This window comes from Geotrypetes seraphini, chromosome 3, assembly GCF_902459505.1.
Source record: "Geotrypetes seraphini chromosome 3, aGeoSer1.1, whole genome shotgun sequence".
NCBI lineage: Eukaryota > Metazoa > Chordata > Amphibia > Gymnophiona > Dermophiidae > Geotrypetes > Geotrypetes seraphini.
The window spans coordinates 357,681,916-357,700,071 of record NC_047086.1 but is presented as its reverse complement, the minus strand read 5'-3'; the positions used below and the strand labels follow the sequence as shown (position 1 = coordinate 357,700,071).

The 18,156-nt window shown below is 44.3% G+C and overlaps 1 protein-coding gene across 3 annotated transcripts in view; it reads left to right on the top strand.

Moving 5' to 3' along the window:
* BPNT1 (3'(2'), 5'-bisphosphate nucleotidase 1) overlaps positions 1–18,156 on the top strand; it is a 51,755-nt gene that overhangs the window by 8,538 nt on the left and 25,061 nt on the right. For all 3 annotated transcript variants that reach the window (XM_033936097.1, XM_033936096.1, XM_033936095.1), the window contains exons 3-5: positions 14,069–14,173; positions 15,650–15,757; positions 16,422–16,470. In XM_033936097.1, coding sequence (XP_033791988.1) covers positions 14,069–14,173; positions 15,650–15,757; positions 16,422–16,470 — 262 coding nt within the window. The remainder of the gene's footprint in view (positions 1–14,068; positions 14,174–15,649; positions 15,758–16,421; positions 16,471–18,156) is intronic.

Genomic DNA, 18,156 nt, shown 5'->3' with positions numbered 1-18,156 from the left:
AAGTACCTGGCAAAACCCCAAATAGTAGCAGCATTCCATGCCGCAGATCCAGTGGCTTCCCCCATGTCTGTCTCAACGGCAGACTGGACTTTTCCTCCTTTACCCATATTCTCCTGCAGGTAGGCGTAGATTCATGGGGCTCTCCCTTGGGTTGAAGACACTGATCTTTTGTGGGCATTCTTTATGCCTGTGTATATTCAGAGTGGATAGGGTCTGGGCTCTTTCATTTTTGGAACTAGCAGTGAATTTTAGCAGGTAATGGGGAGTTTTTAGGAAAGAATGGAGAACAAGACTGAGAATATTACAAGGAATGCCTTTGTATTGCTGTATAGTGGAACTGCACCTTGATTATTGTATGTAATTTTAGTCACTACATCTCAAAAATATAATAGAATTAGAAAAGGTACAAAGAAGAGGGGAAAAATTGAAATGTTACAACTTGCCTATGATGAAAAGATAAAGAGGCTAGGGCTCTTCAGATAGGAGAAGAGGCGGCTCAGAGTTGATATGATAGAGGTTTATAAAATACTAAGTGGAATGGAAAGGCGTAAATGTGAAATGCTTGTTCACTCTTTCCAACAATACTACGACTAGGGAGTATGCGATGAAGCTATAAAGTAGTAGATTTAAAACAAACTAGAGAAAATATTTCTTCACACAATGTGTAATTAAACTCTGGAATTTGTTGCCAGAGAATGTTGTGAAATCATAAGAACAGTGTTACTGGGTCAGACCAATGGTCTGTCAAGCCCAGTAGCCCGTTATCACGGTGGCCAATCCAGGTCCCTAGTACCTGGCCAAAACCCAAGGAGTGGCAACATTCCATGCTACCGATCCAGGACAAGCAGTGGCTTCCCCCATTTCTATCTCAACAACAGATTATGTTTCTTCAGGAAATTGTCCAAACTTTTCTTAAAACCAGCTATGCTATCCACTCTTACCACAACCTCTGGCAATGTGTTCCAGAGCTTAACTATTCTCTGAGTGAAAAAATATTTCCTCCTATTGGTTTTAAAAGTATTTCCCTGTAATTTCGATGTCCCCTAGTCTTTGTAATTTTTGAAGGAGTGAAAAATTGATCCACTTGTACCCATTCTACTCCACTCAGGATTTTGTAGACTTCAATCATATCTCCCCTCCGCCGTCTCTTTTCCAAGCTGAAGAGCCCTAACCTCTCTTTTCCAAGCTGAAGAGCCCTAACCTTTTTAGTCTTTCCTCATACGAGAGGAGTTCCATCCCCTTTAACATCTTGGTCACTCTTCTTTGAACCTTTTCAAGTGCCGCTATATCTTTCTTGAGCTAAGGAGACCAGAATTGAATGCAGTACTCCAGACGAGGTCACACCATGGAGTGATACATTCTTGGTCTTGTTAACCATCCCTTTTCTAATAATTCCTAGCATCTTGTTTGCTTTTTTGGCCGCCGCCACACATCGGGCGGAAGGTTTCATCGTATTGTCTTTGACACCCAGATGTTTTTCTTGGGCGCTAACCCCCAAGGTGGACCCTAGCATCCGGTAACTGTGATTTTGGTTATTCTTTCCAATGTGCATCACTTTTGCATTTGCCCACATTAAGGGCTCCTTTTACGAAGGTGCGCTAGTGGTTTTAGCGCGCGTTACAATGCCGCACACTAGATGCTAATGCCTCCATAAAGCTGGCGTTAGTATTTTCCGTGTAGCATGGGGTTAGCGCACCCTGCATTGTAGTGTGCGCTAAAAACGCTAGCGCACCTTCGTAAAAGGAGCCCTAAATTTCATCTGCCACTTGGATGCCCAGTCTTCCAAAGGTCTGCCTGCAATTTTTTACAATCCACATGCATTTTAACAACTTTGAACAGTTTGGTGTCATCTGCAAATTTAATCACCTCACTTATCATTCCAATTTCTAGATCATTTATAAATAAGTTAAATAGCGCCGGTCCCAGTAAAGATCCCTGTGGCAATCCACTGTTTACTCTCCTCCATTGAGAAAAATGACCATTTAACCCTACCCTCTGTTTAACGAGTTTAAAAAGGCTTGGATAATTTCCTAAACGAGAAGTCCATAGGCCATTATTGAGATGGCTTGGGGAAATCCACTGTTTATTCCTAGGATAAGCCGAATAAAATCTGTTTTACTACTTGGGATACAGCTAGGTACTTGGGACCTAGATTGGCCACTGTCGGAAGCAGGATACTGGGCTTGATGGACTTTGTCTGCCCCAGTTTGGCAAATCTTATGTTCTTATGCTGTAGATGAACTGAATGAAAAATTAAACTGTTTGGTTATCACCACCACACATAATATATTTAGAGAAAAATAACATTTGAAGAAAATAACATCTTACATCATTAAGCAAGGGGGTGAATCTAGTTTAATCTAAATTGGTATTTATAAACAGCTTTCTTCCTACAAATAGATTCAATGTGTCTCACAATAAAAGTTTATATTCCTACTTATTACAGGATAAAATTCATCACAAATATATAATGATCCAACTATAACTCATAAACTTCTCAAATAACATGCCTGAAAACATATTTGTTGTGGCATTGTGTGACCACTAGTGGCACAGGAAATGTCGCCTTAGTGAGAGCGCCTTTGCGAAGGGCCTTGAGAAGGGCCGAGCATAGACAGCAAAGGACTCCAGAACACCAGGTAAGGAAGAAACGAGCACACACGTAAGGAGAGCATACACATAACAACACACACAAGACAGGAAAGGATAAAGAAGCAGCAGACTCCGGGGACAAGAAAGAGGCCCAAGGGAGGACAACAGACCCACCAAGACAAAAAGCAGCAGAAGAAGTAGACAGGAAAGAGCCAAGCACAGGAGAAAGCACAGCGCCCGCCCACATAAAGACATAAGACAGGGGAGAGAGCATCTTAGTGGACTGAGAAGGAAGAGAAATGGAAGCAGAAGGAACCCGGAGGAGCTTCCCAGTGTACTGCACGGAGTGTCATATGTATGACTACCTTCCCTTGGGAAGGCAGGCATACGTATGCGATCGGTGTCAGGAACTGGAAAGCCTGAAGAAGGAAGTTGGTCGACTGCAGTGCAAGGTTCAAGAGCTGGAGGGGCTCCACATCTCGGAAGCACCGTTCAAGACAATTGAAGACCCCGCAAGAGAAAGCCACATCGAGGAGCAAGTAAGGGAGCTCGAAAAATTCATCGAAGAGGCCTACAGGCAGGTGGAGGTGCAGGATCATCAGCAGTGCTGGAGCAAGGAAGCTACGCCTACAAGAGATGGAGGACAGGGGCCAACAGATGGGAGACAGGAACCAACAGACACCAAGGATGAAGGACCACATGGAAGATTCGAGCAAGCAGACAGGGCGAAGACTGGCCGGTACCCTGAAAGAGAAGTACTAAACCACACTGAGGATTCAGACTTGAGACCAGTGAGAAAGCTGAAGAAGGGGAAATCTGCAGTCGTCGTGGGAGACTCAATCCTGAGAGAAGTGGACAGTCACGTAGCAGGAGGGAGAGAAGATCGGCTAGTGACCTGTCTCCCAGGAGCAAGAACAAAGGACATCACCGACAGAATCGAGAGGATCCTGGACAGCGCAGATGCAGAAGAGACAGCAGTCATAATCCACGTGGGAACAAATGATGCCAACAGGAGAAATTACAGCAGGACTACGCTAACTGAACAGTTCAAGATCCTAGGAAGGAAACTAAAGCTGAGGACACAGAAGATAGCATTCTCAGAGATTCTGCCAGTACCGAGGGCAGACGTGAAGAGGCAGACTGAGCTACAAGCAATAAATGCATGGTTGAGGAGATGGTGCGAAGAAGAAGGATTCCTTTTTGTGAGGAACTGGACAACTTTTTGGGGGAAGAACAAACTCTTCAGGAGGGACGGACTACACCTGAGCATGGCAGGAACGAGGCTGCTAGCAAACAACGTCAAGAGAGCAATTGAGCAGGCTTTAAACTGAGAAGAAGGGGAAAGCCGACAGTCGACCTGTTGTCGACGGTTCGGACAAGAGTATCCAAAGAAGATACTGAGCGGGAAAAATGCTGGGAACAAACAAGAGACGAACAACAGAAACTGTTGACCAGCATGAGGGGCTAACAGATAAAATTAGAGGAACAGGAGAAATCGGAAAATCAGATTGTGGACGAAAAAGATACACCAAAAAATGAGGAGGAAAGAAGCAGAAATCAGGGACTGGCAGCCCAAATAGGGGATGGCAAGAGGAGCAAAACACATGAAAAACCAGCAGGAAAAAGAAAAGACCGGGACTTAAATTGCTTGTACGCAAATGCAAGGAGCCTAAAGACCAAAATGGGAGAATTAGAAGTTAAAGCCATAAAAGAGGACCTAGACATCATTGGAATCACGGAAACATGGTGGAATGAGGATAACCAATGGGACGTAATACTGCCAGGGTACAAACTCTATAGAAGAGACAGGACCCACAAGAAGGGTGGAGGAATAGCACTATACATAAAAGACACCATTCCCTCGTCCAGAGTGGATATAGAACCAAAGGCAGAAGGAGTGGAGTTAAATTACTGGGAAAAAATGGACTTGACGTAAAATTGGGTCTGTACTATCGTCCGCCTGGACAAACAGAAGCAAACGACAAAGCTCTGGCAGCAGAATTGAGGCGGGAAGGCAAAAACAAGAACGTGACAGTAATGGGAGATTTTAACTACCCCGGGATAAACTGGAGTATTGGAAACTCGAACTGTGCGAGGGAAACAGAATTCTTAGAGGCTGTGAGGGACTGCTTTATGGATCAGCTTGTCAAGGAACCAACAAGAGGAAATGCCACTCTTGACCTAATCCTCAACGGACTAGGGGGACCTGCAAAAGAAGTGGAAGTGGTAGGACCACTAGGAAACAGCGTTCACAACATGATCCAGTACAAATTAGAAGTAAGTACAGCAAAAGGGAAGAGAACCATAGTGACAACGTTCAACTTCAAGAAAGGGAACTATGATGCTATGAGAGCAATGGTAAGGAAAAAACTCAGAAACAGCTCAAGGAAAACAGAAACAGTAGAGCAAGCTTGGTCTCTATTCAAGGGCACAGTGCAAGAAGCACAACATATGTACATCCCCAGATTTAGAAAAGGGTGCAAAAAAAACCGAACAAAAGACCCCGCATGGCTAAACAATGAAGTGAAGACAGCGATAGGAGACAAGAAAATATCATTCAGGAAATGGAAAAAGGACCAAACTGGGGAAAACTGGAAGGAACACAGGAAATGCCAAAGAGAATGCCATCAAGTGGTTAGGAGAGCGAAAAGGGAATACGAAGAGAGGCTTGCCAAGGAGGCAAAAAACTTCAAATCGTTCTTCAGATATGTTAAAGGGAAGCAACCGGCGAGGGAGGAAGTAGGACCGTTGGATGATGGAGACAGAAAAGGAGTGATAAAGGAGGAAAAAGAGGTAGCCGACAGGTTAAACAAGTTCTTCTCGTCAGTCTTCACAAGCGAAGACACATCCAGTATACCAGAGCCCGACGTGATCTTCCATGGAGACCAAGAAGGAAAACTGTCAACAATAGAGGTGACGGAGTAACACATAAATGTGTGTTCAAACGTACGTTTGAAGTAGACATTGTTCCTTTATGTGTTACTCCGTTGTCATGGCCCTTTAGGAACATTCTTTTGAATTATACCCAGTCGTTTATATTGGGATCCAACAATAGAGGTGAGCCATGAGGATGTCCTCCAACAGATAGATAGATTGAAAAGCGACAAATCACCAGGCCCAGACGGAATCCATCCTAGGGTACTAAAAGAACTAAAAAATGAGATAGCGGGAATACTTCAACGAGTTTGCAACCTATCCTTGAAAACTGGAGAGATCCCTGAGGATTGGAAGATAGCAAATGTTACACCTATATTTAAAAAGGGGTCGAGAGGAGACCCGGGAAACTACAGGCCGGTAAGTTTGACGTCGGTTCCGGGCAAGATGGTAGAAGCACTGATAAAGGATAGCATCTGTGAGCACATCGAAAAAAATGGGCTGATGAAAGCGAGCCAACATGGCTTCTGCAAGGGAAGATCGTGCCAAACAAACTTACTGCACTTCTTTGAGGGCGTAAACAGCCAGTTGGATCAAGGGGAATCCGTTGACATCATTTACCTCGACTTCCAAAAGGCCTTTGACAAGGTACCCCATGAGCGGCTACTTAGGAAGCTGTGGAACCACGGGGTGGAAGGGGACGTACACAGATGGGTCAAACACTGGTTGGCAGGCAGAAGGCAGAGGGTTGGAGTGAAGGGTCACTACTTGGGCTGGAGGAGGGTCACGAGCGGCGTTCCACAGGGGTCGGTACTTGGTCCGCTGCTGTTCAATGTATTTATTAATGACCTGGAAACGGGGACGAAGTGTGAAGCTATAAAATTTGCGGATGACACTAAACTCTGTAGCAGGGTTAGAACTGTGGAAGAGTGTGAGGACCTACAAAGGGACCTAAACAAACTGGAGGAGTGGGCGAATAAATGGCAGATGAACTTCAATGTAGGGAAATGCAAGGTCATGCATATAGGGAAAAAGAACCCGATGTTCAGCTACCAAATGGGGGGGTTAGTATTAATGGGAAGTAACCTTGAAAGAGATTTGGGTGTGCTGGTGGACACAACAATGAAGCCAACGGCACAATGCGCAGCAGCCTCAAAGAAGGCAAACAGAATGTTGGGTATTATTAAGAAGGGTATTACGACCAGAACGAAAGAAGTCATCCTGCCGTTGTATAGGGCAATGGTGCGCCCGCACCTGGAGTACTGTGTCCAGTATTGGTCACCGTACCTTAAGAAGGATATGGCAATACTTGAGAGGGTCCAGAGGAGGGCGACAAAAATGATTAAGGGCATGGAAAACCTTTCATACACTGAAAGATTGGAGAGACTGGGGCTCTTCTCCCTAGAAAAGCGGATACTCAGAGGAGACATGATAGAGACCTACAAGATCATGAAGGGCATAGAGAGAGTAGAGAGGGACAGATTTTTCAAACCTTCAGAACATAAAAGAACAAGAGGGCATTCGGAAAAGTTGAAAGGGGATAGATTCAAAACGAATGCTAGGAAGTTTTTCTTTACCCAGCGTGTGGTGGACACCTGGAATGCGCTTCCAGAAGGTGTAATAGGGCAGAACACGGTACTGGGGTTCAAGAAAGGATTGGACAATTTCCTACTGGAAAAAGGGATAGAGGGATATAGTTAGAGGATTACTACACAGGTCCTGGACCTGTTGGGCTGCTGCGTGAGCGGACTGCTGGGCACGATGGATCTTAGGTCTGACCCAGCAGAGGCATTGCTTATGTTCTTCTGTTCTTATGTACAAGTGGAAAGAAAGTAGATTAAACTAAATGTCAACATATCCTAAAAGTTAATGTTCTCTAGCTGGCAAAGAAATTGAAGCTGAAAAGAGGTTGGATATTTTCAGGAGGGCAAAGATCCAGAACATACATCAAAATCAACCATGAAGGAAAGAAAGATGAGAATTTTGGACTGGCCCTCACAGTTCCCAAGCTTAAGGAAATGCTTTGTAGATATCAGATGAAGCCATCTATCATCACAAATTGTATGTCCTTTAGTAATCTTAATGACAACTGATCTCGCACAGATTGCCCTGATGAGCACAACTGTAATAATGCTAAATCCCACACTGACTGCGTAGCACGTGATTAGTAAACATACCCCAATGCAAGGCTGAAAAACTCCTTTTATTTTATTATGCAAACTACATTTATATTTGATATGCAAAATAATTCAGATCTCCAAAGGCATAACTGCCTCCAAGCTGCCACAGGAAACAGGGATGTCCATATAGGCATGCCATAAACTGAGGCATTCTATAGTTTTCAAGTTTTATTAAAATTTTGATGTATCACAGTATCATGAATTCAAAGCAATTTACAATTAAAAACAGGGTCTTAGTTATTAACTACAATAAACACAAGAACATTACAGACTGATACATAAGGGAAGTAGGGAGGACTAAAATAAGCATAGTAAAGAAAACATGAAAGGGAGGGTAAAAATTTTAAAAGTATTATAAAAATAAAAATGGAAATTAAGAGGTTTTGTTTAAAAAAAAAAAAAAAAAGCTTAGAACCTAAAACAGAGGAAACGCGAGTTCTATAGCAACAAAGTTCAACCTATACAAATAGCTTTTAACAAATTAACTTTTATGGAGGCAGTAAGACAAGAACATGTTTTTCTAGTGCAATAGGTGTGCCATTCTGGATGGACGGGTAATATCTCGGTGCTTGTAAGGCATGCAGAAGGAATCCACTCCAACTTTTGAATCCCTCCATTCCTAGAGGGCTTTGCTGCCCCCTTCAGTTTTTCTTTCTGAGCATAAGCCGGAAGAATTGTTTCTAATCTGCTCTTTTTTTTCTTTATTTTTTATTTTTTGGTCTTTTTTGCAGAATTCTGACTGTTTCGGTACAAGCTCCCCTATTCGAGGGTCCAGCTCTGTCTGTGTGGAGAAGCAGACTGAGGTCTGCAGCTGACAAGCCAATCCCTCTGTGGTACCTGATGGCCAACCTGCAGGAACTTTTTGGAGCTTGGGGTCCATTCCTCTTATGGCATTACTCACTGCTTGAGCGCAGGCTGTCAGGCATCTGTGGGGGGCTCAGTGGGGTTCTGCAGGGTGCTGGCTATATTTTGCCTCCCTCCTCCCCTTTTGTGTCCGTGGGTCCTCAGGGGTTTGAAGCTCAGTGAGACAATGGTTTGACTGGCAGCCCAAAGGCAGTCATTTCTTCTCAGGATCGGGTGGAGGGTTCCTTAAAACCTTTTTTAGGTTTTTGCCTCTTCCCTTAGGTTTCCTCTAAAAATCCTGAAATTTCTGGGTTTTGGTTTTTATTTTAGTATTTTGGAGCCATTTGTTTGGTGCCAGAATTAGAGAATGACACGGGGAAAAAATCTGTCCCCGTCACTGCACCGTCCCCGGCCCACCATCCTCTGCACCGCCCCGTCACCGCCATCCCTTTCACCGCCCCGTCACCGCCACTGCCATCCCATTCACCGCCCCGTCACCGTCCCCATCTAGCACCCATCTTCTTCCCTCCGCTCCCCCATAGTCTGGCATCTGTCTTCTTCCCTTCCAGCGTCTTCTCCCCACTCTGCCTTCCACATTTCCTTTCAGGGTCTGTTCCTCTCTACCCTCTTTCAATGTCTGTTCTATTCCTTTCCACCACCACCCTTCCCTCCCTCCTTTACCATCTGTTCCTTTCTACCACCTTTCATATCTTCTATCAGTCCCCCCACCATCACTAGCAGTCTCTCTTCTCCCTTACCATGAGCAAATAGAACTTCTGAAAATTGTATTGCTGAGGCATTATTTCTAGTACGCCTTTTTTTCCAGATGGATAATGACATCAATTTTATAATTCTTACTGTCTGCTCTGATTTCATTCACAATTTGGTTTGTGTTTTGTACCTGAGGCATTTAACCTTTTCCTGTCTCTTCTGTGATTTCAAGTTGATTCCTTCAATAATGGAGTCTAAAGGCAGTAGCAGTTTTCTATTTTGGGCTCTTTTGACATTGTTTAAGGAATTTCTTGTACATTTGGTGCTGGTCTTCTTTGATGAGGTCACTTCAGAATCTATTTCCAATGAAGAGAAACTTTTTCCCTTTCACCCCCTCCTTCCTTGTGTGAGCCAGAACACGCGGTCCCCGCAAGCAAGTAATTTTATATCATTTTCATTCTATTCATTCATAGAAATTAAAGTCTAGATAATGCCAATCACATAACAAAACATGATTTTACAAAAATAATTCCTTGCACAGTTGATCAAGCCTGCAAGGATTACTAGATGTCTTTCAGCAGCTCCCCTCCCTCCCTCCCCCTTACCTTTGTGGCCAAGTTAAAATGATCTACCAACAACAAAATTTTAAAAACATAAAGCACGCTGTACGCAGAGAAAATGTTAATTATCATTTATATTCCGCGGGTTTTCAAAGAGGTCAAGGCAGATGACTTTATGCAATGTCACCTCAGTAACAACTATACAAAAATAGACAAATATTCCCCCTCCCTTTTTACTAAACTGCGATAGTGGTTTTTAGCGCAGGGAGCTGCGCTGAATGCCCCACGCTGCTCTCGACGCTCATAGGTTCCCTGCACTAAAAACCGCTATTGCGTTTTAGTAAAAGGGGGCCATAGTGCAAAATATAGACAGCAGATATAAATTCTCAAAACGGACACATTTTGATCACTAAGTTGAAAATAAAATCATTTTTCCTACCTTTTTGTCTGGTGATTTCATGAGTCTCTGGTCCTTCTTCTAATCCTTCTTCTTTCTTCTCCTGCCCCCCCCCCCTCTTTCTTTCTCTCTCCCCCTGGCTCCCCTCTTTATTTCTGCCTTTCTTTCTCTCTCCCCCTGGCCCCCATCTTTATTTCTGCCTTTCTTTCTCTCTCCCCCTGGCCCTCCTCTTTCTTTCTGCCTTTCTTTCTCTCCCCCTTGACCCCCTCTTTACTTCTGCCTTTCTTTCTCTCTTCCCTTGGCCTCCCTCTTTATTTCTCTCTCCCCCTGGCCCTCTTCTTTCTTTCTGCCTTTCTTTCTCTCCCTCTTGACCCCCTCTTTATTTCTGCCTTTCTTCCTCTCTCCCCTTGGTCCCCCTCTTTCTTTCTGCCTTTCTTTCTCTCTCCCCCTGACCCCTCTTTATTTCTGCCTTTCTTTCTCTCTCCCCCTGCCCCCCTCTTTATTTTTTCCTTTCTTTCTCTCTCCCCCTAGCCCCCACAAAGCCATCGTGCCAATTTCTCCACTTCCACGATTCTTTCCCTACCCTCACCCCCAAGCCAGCAGCCGATTTCTCCCTGCTCCTTCCCCGATGTCCTGAACTTCATCGGGCAGCAGCAGCATTCACAATTCACTGCTGTTACCCGCTTCAGGCCTTCCTCTCTGTTGAGTCCTGTCTTCATGAAAACAGGAAGTAGGCAGGACCCGGCAGAGAACAAGGCCTGAAGCCGGCAACAGCAGCAAATTGTAAACGCTGCTGCTGCCCGAAGAAGGTAATGGAGCACCGAGGCAGACCACTTATCTCCCCCCCTCCCAGCCGAACCCCCGCTGACCCTCCTATCTCCCCCCTCCCCGTGAACCTTTCCGACCCTCCCAGCGAGAGCAGCAAACCTCCTTCGCGGCTTTCTCCTCCCTCTGCTGCGTCACTGATGATGTCATCAGTGATGCAGCAGAGGGAGGAGAAAGCCGACGCTACTGGAGGGAGGTTTGCTGCTTTCGCTGGGAGGGTTGGAAAGGTTCACTTGGGGGGGAGAGATAGGAGGGTCAGCGGGGGTTCGGCTGGGAGGGGGGAGAAGCGGTCTGCCTCGGTGCTCCAAGGCCTGGTGCCATTACCTTTTTCGCCCCTCCCGCCCCCCCTTGGTACGCTACTGCTCTCCAGCTCTCCTTAGTTTGCCGGTTTTCTTTTTCAGCGACCGGCACGCTTTCAAAGAGCCGCGCACGCGCGGTTGCTCAAAGTTCAATCTTCTGCTCTGCTGCAATTTCCTGTTTCCGGTTGGGTCAGAGCAGAAGATTGAATACTGAGCAGCCTGGACAGGCAACCTCTACATCTTCCGCAATTGCGGGGCCTGCTCTGGCAAACCCAGTGCTGATGGTGGACCGTCCCCCTTTGGGTCTTACAGCATGCCCCTTGAGAGGTCAACATTGAGATGTAAGGGATACTCGGAGTCCGTGATTGCAACGTTGTTGCAGGCCCAGAAGCACTCTGTTTGCTGTGTATGCTAGGGTGTGGAGAACCTTTGAAGCATGGTGAGCACTGGGTGCTTTGTCTCTATTTTCAGCCTCAGTCTCTCAGATCCTGGCATTTCTTCAGAGGGGTCTGCACAGTGGTTTGGTGCTTGATTCTCTCAAGGTCCAAGTAGTGGCTTTGGCTTGCTTTCATGGGCGTATTCAGAACTCCCCTTTAGCGGTGCACCCGGATGTGGTGCATTTCCTGAAAGGGGTAGGCTGGCGTGTTTGGAATGGAACCTGAATTAGGACCTTGTAGAAGGCCACTTTTGAGCTGTTGTGTACGGTGTCTCTCAAAGACCTGACAATAAAGGCAGTTTTCCTAGTGGCTATAGCTTCAATGAGGAGGATTTCGGAACTTCAAGCATTGTTGTATAGTGAGCCTTTCCTTCAGTTTAAGGAGGTGGGGGGTGTCTTTGCAGCCAATCCCATTCTTTTTGCCCTAGGTGATTTTGGTGTTTCATCTTAATCAGTCTGTTGAGCTCTCCTCTTGTTGAAGGGAGGATCTGGGTGCTCAGTTTGAGAACCTCAGATTGTTGGATGTCCGCCGGGTTCTCTGGCAGTACCTCAAAGTGACCAATGCATTCCACAGGTCTGATCGGCTATTTATTTTGGTCACCGGTCAGCGGAGAGGGTTGGTGGTGTCTAAGGCCATGATTGCACGACGGATAAAGGAAGCGGTAGCATCAGCATATCTGCTGTCAGAGGTCTCTGCATCTGAGTCAGTTGAGGGCTCATTTCACTAGGCACCTGGCGTCTTCGTGGGCAGAGGCAGCCCTCTTGTCACTGGCCAAGATCTGTAGGGCAGCCACTTGGTCGTCTCTCCATTCCTTTGTCAGGCATTATCGGATTGATGTGGCAGCTCATTTGAACACATGTTTTAGAGCAGTGTATTGCAAACTGTGTGCCGCAGCACACCAGTGTGCCTCCTGAGATATCTGGTGTGCCGCAACACACTGATGATGAGGAGAGTCGTCCATGCCGGCTGCCTGCCTACAGGACGTGCCTCTTGCGGCGAGAGGCACGTCCTGTAGGAAGTCAGCTGACGTAGCTGACTCTTCTCCTGGTCAGCGTCTCTCCTCTTCTCCCCGCACCTCCCGGATCCCTGTAACAGCGGGGTTGTTGCCAGATGGGCCTCCGCACACCACCTGGGACTTGTGATCCTGGTAGCTCCAGACTGGCCTTGCGTGACATCATCGCGTTGACTTCCGGATGCCTTCCGGCCAGGGCACTGGTTTTAGTGTGCCGCCGGCCAGAAAAGTTTGCGAGTCACTATTTTAGAACATCAGTGTTGCGAGCGGCAACTCCTGTTACCCACTCTTGATAAGATCTGCTTTGGAATGTCCCACTAGTATGGAATAGTGGGAAGGATGCTATGGAAGGAGAAATTGTCTTCTATGATAATTTTCTTTCCAGTAGTCCTCCACACTATTCTAGAGGCCCCTCCGTCTGTGGGTCTAGGGAAGCTGTGGTTCACTCAGTGTTCGGTCTGTGGCTATTTTGCCGTATTTCCAAAGAAGTTTAAAACAAAAAGGAAAGCAAATTTGATGGAAGGATTTTGCAGTACTGGGTTCAAGTCAGAACAAGTGTTGATTGCAAGGGTTGGCAGGCTCTTGATTCCTGAGTTCCCTTTGCTTGTTTCTGAAAATACTGAGGATCTGCAGGGATGGAGGGGCAGACAGCTCTTCGTTGTTTCTATCTCCACCTGCTGAACATAATTTTCTTTCCATTGGTCCTTCACACTATTCTAAACCAGTGTGATAGTTATCAGGTAAGATGTAATTTCTCCTTTAGCATTTTGGTTAATTGGGATGGCAAATAAAAGGAAAAATGCATGCCTATTGTAACCCTTGAAGTTAATAAAGAACATTTTCAAGTAAGTTGTCCAGATAAATCAGTCACAGATTTGACAAGCCTAAGATATATTTGAGTTTCTTCGGTTGACTGTGCAATGTATTTCAGTACATCTCACTGTTTTGTTAATAAATAATCAAAATATATAATCTTGTGAATTCAACTGGGAAAAACAGCATTGATTTACCTGGAAAAATACTGCCTCTTAATTGTACAATAGTTTATTGCTGTGACCAACATCCATATATGAACACAAAGGCTAGATTTATTAAAGTGCATTTTCAGATTAGCTTGTTCTAAAACTAAGTAAACAATGGGGTTAACACACATTTATTAGTAAATAGCTCTCATTGCATAAAATAAGACCCATGGTAAAAGCACATGGTAATGATGCATGTTACCTCTCAAAGTAACACAGTGGTGCCTTTTTTTTGGTGAATCTAGCCCCAAACATTTGGCTATTGGATTGTTAATGTAAATGACCAAATTCAAGTCAAGGAAACTGTGTTTTTCAGAGTGGAGCTAATGACTTGCAGACACTGGCTGACCGGCTGGTACAGCAGAGTATTTGTACCTCTCTGGCCCGCGGCTTCCCTTATTTGACCATCATTGGTGAGGAGGTGAGGTACCTGTTCTCCATCTGAACTAATGTCTTTCATCTGTCTGTTCAGTCATTATTTTCAAAGGGACAAATGCTGGCATGAAAATGGGCCACAACTTGATTTCCCCTTCTCCTTTTCTTGTAGTTCTCATGTCCCAATGTGGCTGGGTGCTTCAGAAAAAGGAAGAGAGATCCTGGATGCCCTATAAGTCATCCTCTTGGCTCTTGATTGATTAAATGTTAAGAATGTGATTTTTCTGTCTTTTTGTCTATTTGTAACCTTTTTTTTTCTTCATGTAATGCAGGGGTGTCAAACTTAATCACATTAAGGGTCTGAAATCTAAAACACAGGCTAAGTCGTGAGCCACACCCCCACCCATTCTCCGCCCCACTCCCCATAATAGTACTGATTGTAACACCATTGTTTCCATTCATTTTTCATATATACACACATTATAATCTTATTAACAACACATAATGGTTAACCACAAAAACTACACAAAGCACACTGTATGCTTCGCAACAATCATTCCTATCAGAACACAGATAACCCCTAAGCAAATACGGGACCAAAAACTAAAAGTACTAATATATACAAACAAAACCCTAAGATTCAAGACTCTGCATGCTGTACAACCCCAGAGAAAAAGAAACAAATGCATTTCTTCCTGAACAGTTTAAAATATAGACAGCAGATATAAATTCTTAAAATTGACACAATTCAATCACTAAATTGAAAATAAAATCATTCCCCCTACCTGGTGATTTTGGTTTTCAAACCTTTTTTTCCCAGTCTCTGGCTGCACTTCTTTCTGTCTGTGCTCTTAACTGTATATCCTGGGCCACCTTATCCATTTGCTGTTTTTCTCTCCTTCACTTTCTGCCATACATCCATCTTTAACTTTCTTCTACTTTTCTGCTTTCTTCTCAAAATCTATCTACTTTTCCATGTCTACCCTTCCCATCTATCCATGTGTACCATGTCCTCCCTCTTTCTTCTCCCCTATTCCCATCTATCCATAAGAAGCATTTCTTTTCTCTTCCTTGTTGCATCGATTGCACCATCTCATCCCTCTCCCATGCTCAGACAACTTTGTCTTCCCCCTTCCCCCTGCAGAGGATCACCGGTGCTATAGTTAACCTAGCAGCATGTTCCCTGCCCCTCCTCTGACATACAGGAACGTGCTGTGGAGGTTGACGGCAGCCTGCTAGGTTCGCTACAGCTGACCGGCGATCCTCTGCAGGCTACTTTGAAGTTGAGACTGGGAAGCCGGGATGGAGGGAGGGAAGGAACATTGGGCTAAATCTCGGGCCAAATTGCTGGCCAAATCTAATTACCCTGCGGGCCAAATTTGGCCCGTGGACCTGAGTTTGACACCCCTGCTGTATTATATTGTATTTTCAGTTCTGGGAACAGAAGCATGTAATCTCCAGTTCTGCTCTCTCACCCTGTGCCTGCTGATTTCCTCTCTTCTCGTGCACTTCTTTTATGTAGGACCTGCCTTCTCAGGATGTAGAGGAGGAACTCATTGAAACTGGCCAATATGAGGAGATACTGAAGCATTCCTGTCCACCGCAGTACTCAAGTATTCAAGAGGACCAGGTAAGACCTGATGAGTAGATGCCCCTGGTCACAGGGTAGGAAACTCTAGGACTATGGACAGAAGCACCTCCTGCACTCGCATCCAAATTTTTGAAGTGCAGAATTTCATGAGAATTGCAGATCTTGCCTCAGACTCAATGGAGGAAAAATCGCTGCACAAATTCAGTCAGCCTTTTGGGACATGGTGCCATCTTTTCCTCCATGCTAAGCTGCAGATATTACATGTAAAGAAGGGGGTACTGCTGCTCTCTGTGCAGTCCAGTACTATAAGACTTTGGGGCCTAGTACTCTTGTCTTCTTCTACCCTGCCCAGTCATGGGTCCTTGAAAATAAATCTGAGGTGTGATCATAGTTGGACTCTTTAAGTCATGATATTTCAGAGTCTTACCAAGTTTCTGTTTTGGTACTGGGATATACAAAATCCTATATGGTCTAAACATTTCATTTTATAGTATGGCTTTCTGATTCAAGACAAAACTAATTTGAAAAATGTTTTATCTTTATTACAGAAAGCTTGCATTCATTTTGAATACATAATTAAAATATGACATTTTTTTCACTGTTTTCTTGAGCCTGAATCTATATGAGTTAAAAATAAAAATAGATTTAAGTAAGCCATCACTATTTTTATGTTCCTAACCTCATTTCCATCTGAATATTTCAGCTTGTTGTGTGGGTTGACCCGCTGGATGGGACCAAGGAATATACTGAAGGTTAGCCAATTTTTTTGCTCCTTGTAGTTGCTTGGTGTACCCTGTCTTGGAACATAGAACCTTGTTTAAAACCAGTGAAATGGATTAAACTGTTCAAGAAGTGTTCCCATTATAAAACCAAACCTCCTTCTGGAAAGTTTATGTACTGATCATTCAGCTGTAGGGTCCTCTGAGTCCTATGCATGGTGAAAACTATAGAGGGTTAACTTAGAGCTGTCATTTCTTGCGTTTATTCCCACTAGCCCTATTCTGAGACCAAAGCAGTGCTAAAGCACATGTTGCCTCAAAATTCTAGAGAGGCTTAGCAAGGTCCCATCAGTCCTCTGGGGCTGTTTTAATGAGGAACCACAACAACACTGAGGGGCTTTCTCTGGCAATGTAAAGTACACGCTACAGAATAGTAGCTTGTCCAGAGGTCCCATCGAAAGCATATTCAATTTTCAAGTTTATGAAAAATTTGATATACCACCTTATCATTTATTTCAAGGTGGTTATACATTTTAAAATAGGGTAAAAACAGATAATACAATTTAACATAACTTTAATAAAATTAACATACACGATTAGACAAAAAAAACAAACCATACACGACTAGACAAATGGGAATGAATGGAAAAAAGGGGAGAACTATAATGGTTAAAGAAAAATAAGGTATAAATATTGATATTCCCAACAGGACAGCAGGGGTAATTTTTCAAGATAACACAGGTGTTTGCAGAATCTGCAGGTACATTTACCAGTGCTCAAATGGAAAGCACATGTTTATTCCTTTTGAAAACAGCCTAGGATAAAACACATGTTCTATGAAGGCACATAGGCACCCACTTTCCTTTATAGAATACTAGCTTAATAGAATAGATGCGTGTGCTTGGGAATGAGCTGGTGCAAATGTGTGTGACATATCGGGGGGATATTATCGACATGGGCTACTTTTAATTCAGGTTATCCCAGGACAAGCAAGTAGTATATTCTCACAGATGGGTGACATCATCCACACTGCCCAGTATAGACAGTGCAAAGGTGTACTGTCACTTTAAACTTTTTTGACAGTCTCATGACTGCTTATACCACGCATGTGCCGGTGCCTTCCTGCCTGACCTCCACTTGCAGGGCCTTCAGTTATCAGTTTTCTGCGGAACTGAGAAGCTGTATTTTTTGAGCTTCTCCAAAGTATGTCAAACTATCTTTTTTTTTGTGCCTTCCTGACTTTTTCTTCAGTGTTTCATTTTTCTTGCAAAATGTTATCTTATTTTTTATTTTGCTTTTTTAATTTTTTCCATTTTCAGTTTTTGGGTCTTCTGGCCCTGTGGAGCCTATTTTTAGGCTGGGAGCGTCAACCTTTTTTCGATATACGATCTACTCAACTTCCCCTGGTCCACTGAGTCTTTTGACCTTGCATCAGCGTTTTTTATCCCTTGATATCCAAATAGTGCACTTTGTGCAACAGGACCATCTTGGGCACTGATCCACACAATCGGTGCCTCCAGTGTCTAGGCCCTGATCACCGGGTGAAATCCTGTAAGCACTGCTGGCAACTACAGTGGTGGCTGGTACCGATAAAGGGTGCATCTTGGTGCTATCAGTACTTTTTTCATATACCTTCTGAACAATAAATCTCTGGCTACACACCCATTGTTTTCTAGGTTCATGAAAGGCCTATTTCATGCCAAACCGCCAATCAAACCT